The sequence below is a fragment of the Halyomorpha halys genome, unplaced genomic scaffold (assembly GCF_000696795.3).
Source record: "Halyomorpha halys isolate HHAL.00 unplaced genomic scaffold, Hhal_1.1 Scaffold197.1, whole genome shotgun sequence".
Taxonomy (NCBI): domain Eukaryota; kingdom Metazoa; phylum Arthropoda; class Insecta; order Hemiptera; family Pentatomidae; genus Halyomorpha; species Halyomorpha halys.
In genome coordinates, this window is record NW_027114299.1 from 592092 (window position 1) to 595942 (window position 3851).

Below are 3851 nucleotides of genomic sequence, written 5' to 3' on the forward strand. Positions count from 1 at the left end.
TCCTCTTACCCCTCCCCTTCTGCTTCCACTCCTCTTACCACCTTCTATTCCCACTCCTCTTACCCCTCCCCTTCTACTCCTACTCCTTTTACCCCACCCCTTCTACTCCCACTCCTCTTACCCCTCCCCTTCTATCCCCACTCCTCTTACCCCTCCACTGTTATCAAACTACGCAACTACCATTATCCAAGCAGATATTTGTCACTGTTTTATATCACAATGTTTCGACCGTAACTTCACATTCACTTCTCATCATAGATACGCAGTTTAACCCTTTCAGAGTGTGGTAAAATCATGAATTCTGTTCCAAAAACTGTATAGTTATTTCATGTTCGGAAATACTATGGCATGTAATATAATTTTTTTTTTTTTTATAAAACCTGTTTTATTATAAAACACGGAATACATAAGCCGACATCACAATCCAATAAAAAAAAAATACAATTCACAAAAACGATTTTTAGAACTGATGAAACTCTGGTGCAATGGATTGTGTGATCGGTTTCAAAGTCGGCGGCATACTGAATTCAAAACCTAATCACGTCTCCTTCTTCGGTTAAAATAATCTTAGAAAAGAGATATATTTGGTAGACTACACAGATGAACGCCTTACCCTGCCGAGGTAAGCTTACTACGGTACTTGACGATCTGCCTCTGACCGTTACGGAAAACACTGTCAATGGGTTATAGTTTCAATAAATAAAATAATTTAGCATAGCCTTGAGCTCACCCTCCTCCTAATAATATGTAATTGATAGAACATCGATTTGTCCAAAAAAATATATTTTCTTTGGTATAAAACTTACATCATTGTATTCAATTCTTAATTCCATAGTCTTAATGTAAACCCGTTTCTTAGGATGGGGAAAACTTAAATCAAGTGAAACAGCGAGTCCGTCGCTGTTAAAAATATTTGTGGAAGCTGTAGAACCTGTTGCGTGCAAAAAAGAGCTAAACCAGCAACTCACTAATCCACACCTATGGCTTTGCACCTCTGCATATAAAATTGGACGCTGTCCGGTAAGTATTTTGAGTTCGAATTTCTTTTTTTTAAATAATTGTAGATACAGTGCAAAGTTAACGGCCATGTGATTTCAAGTCTAATATTAAATGATTTTAAAGAAGAAAAATGGAGAAGAACACGCGAACACTGAGGGTCGATGATATCTATGAAATCTCTCGTCTTTACTATTACACGATTATTATTATTATGGCAGTACACTGTATATAAGAGCCTGGGTCTCCTCGACCACAACCAACGATACTCCACGATCTCTTGCTTTCTCCCTTCATTTTTGAACATTCATCCACCTGATCAATGCCAAGTGACGTTTTTGAACCCACTGGCAAAGAACCACGCATCTTAACGATATAACCAGATTTCCCTATATTCAACTTTAAATCCCAATCCTTCAATGATTACTCCCTCTGGAAAGTGAGAAAAGAAATCCTAAAATACCTCACAATTTCCCATCCCCTGCGAAATGATAATTGTTACATCCTGAGAGCAGAGAAATTTGCCAAGTACCTTTCCTAAACTAGATCCTCCACATACAGCTGAAGCTAAAGAACTCCTTTCATCACCTGTTCCTTTTTTCTTACTTCCTATAGTTGTCATCACCTCTGAGATCAAATACCTCATTTACAAATGAAAATCCATAAAATCACTTGACTACGATCTCCTCACTTCCCAGATCCATCAGAAAGTTCCCGAAAATACTATTATATTCTTTACCCACCGATATATTCTTTACCTCGTCCCTATCTTTAGGAAAGGTGATAATAGAGATAGTAACAACCACCGAGGCATATCTCTATTAAGCGTACCGAGTAAGATCTTAGAAAAGAGAATAAGAAGAAGAATGGAAGGATTACTTGAAGAAGAACAATACGGCTTTCGGGAAAATCGTAGCCAAGGACCTTATCTTCACTATGAAACTGGTTTTCGTAAAAGAGAAGGAGATCTTGGAGGCCTTGAGAATAAAAGGAATCGATTATGGTCACGTACTGGCAGTTGAGAGTCTCTACAAGAAAACAAGAAACGTGGTAAGATATGGCCAACTGCATTTCACAGGAATAAGAAGAAGAAATAGAAACAACAATCGCAATCAGGCAAGGTTGTAGTCTCAGTCCACTTTTGTTTATTCTAGTAATGGACTCAGCAATTCGAAGGGCGGAAATTCCACCTGGGATATGCCGAACTAAGACTAGTAAGCATTCGCCGTTGACGTCGTTATTTATCGGACACTGGCAGGAATCTGCAGTACAATATTAATATATTAAAAGAAGAACTGCGGAAGATCAATATGGTTATCAACCCCGGAGAAACAAAGGTAATGAGGGTTGGGAAGAAGTATAGGAGAAACATGCGGGTCATCAGAGTCGAAGAAAAATCCTCGAACAAGTAGAAAACTTCAAATACCTTGGCGCGCACCTTAATGAAAATGGATATATCGATTCAGAGGTGACTGAGCAAATCGATGCTGCGAGTAGGATATTTGAAGCAGTTAAGAGAGGTTTTCTAATTAGGCGAGAGGTGGAAAAGAAAACAAAAGTATTTGCATACCTACAGTGCCATCACAAATATACCAAATGGCTATGTAGTAATAATACCGGACTCCATTAGCGCTCTTCAAGGACTAGATATAATTTATTCAGTTCACCCAATTTTCAACGAATTTATGAATCCATAATAATATTTAAACAAATAGATAAATCAGTCTACTTCATTTGGGCTCCCGGGCATGTTCGTGTTACAGGAAATGAGTTGGCCGACAAAGCTGCTAGAGAAGCGCTACTCCTCCCAGGTAGAACCGCAGCAATCTTAACTGCAAAGGAACTTGCTCACCCTTTAAAGGAATCTATTAATAAAAGATGGCAGGCAAAGTGGAATGAAAGTCCACCCAGTAAGTTGAAACCTATAAAGAAAGATGTGAAGTCCTGGATTACATCAACCCGAAGAAGTAGTGATCACCCGACTCAGAATAGGACATACCCGATTGACACACATCCACTTCATAACAGAAGAGGCCCCTCCAAAATGTTCCAAATGTAATAGTAATCTGACCTCAAACACATTTTTGAAGAATGTTACTTATCTTTTTCATCATCCTTTCCACTATCGTAACGATTATTAAACAAATTATAATTGCCTAGCTAGATAATATTTCAAATCTCACAGAAATGAATCCCACCGGTGCGAATCAGTACACCATATCAAAGCTATGACTATGGAACAACTAGGCCTTACCAAAACCAACAATCAACGGGCGTTGATGACCAGGCTGTTAAACGCCCTTGCAAAACAAACAAGAAAATAAAAGTGGCCCTTTTTAGATCGGCATTTCTTCTCATTTTGACATATTCTTCAGAATCATGGACGCTGACGAAAGCGTCAATCAAGTATACAAGCGTCAAAAATGAGATTCCTCCGAAAGATTGAGGGGAAAATAAGAAGAGACAGAGTACGCAACATCACAATCAGGTCAAACCTCAATATTAAGCCGGCAAACGTTGAGATAGAAGAGAATCGACTGAGATGGCTAGGACATCTTCTGTGAATGGAACCAAGGAGGATAGTTAGCGAGGCCTACCGAGCCAAAGTAGAGGGCAAAAGAGGAAGAGGACGGCCTAAAAGGAAATAGGAAGATGTGGTAAAAAGCGAATTGTAGAGAAAAGGACTTCAATGGAATGACAGAAGGCGCCTTGCAGAAGACCGGCAGAGCTGGAGAGGGCTCTATAAACTTCCTCCTCACACTGCTTTATGGAGTTCTAAAGGATTGATTATGATGAGGACCTGCCGATATTCAACATTCCTTCCATAATTATCCTTTTCCTTAAAGAAGGCAAAC

At 39.1% G+C, this 3851-nt stretch overlaps 1 protein-coding gene across 1 annotated transcript in view; it reads left to right on the forward strand.

The window, feature by feature from the left end:
* LOC106679359 (venom serine protease) overlaps positions 1-3055 on the forward strand; it is a 23958-nt gene extending 20903 nt beyond the window's left edge. The window contains exons 5-6 of the mRNA XM_067051500.1: positions 860-1024; positions 2712-3055. Coding sequence (XP_066907601.1) covers positions 860-1024; positions 2712-3055 — 509 coding nt within the window. The remainder of the gene's footprint in view (positions 1-859; positions 1025-2711) is intronic.
* Positions 3056-3851: the final 796 nt, after the last annotated feature.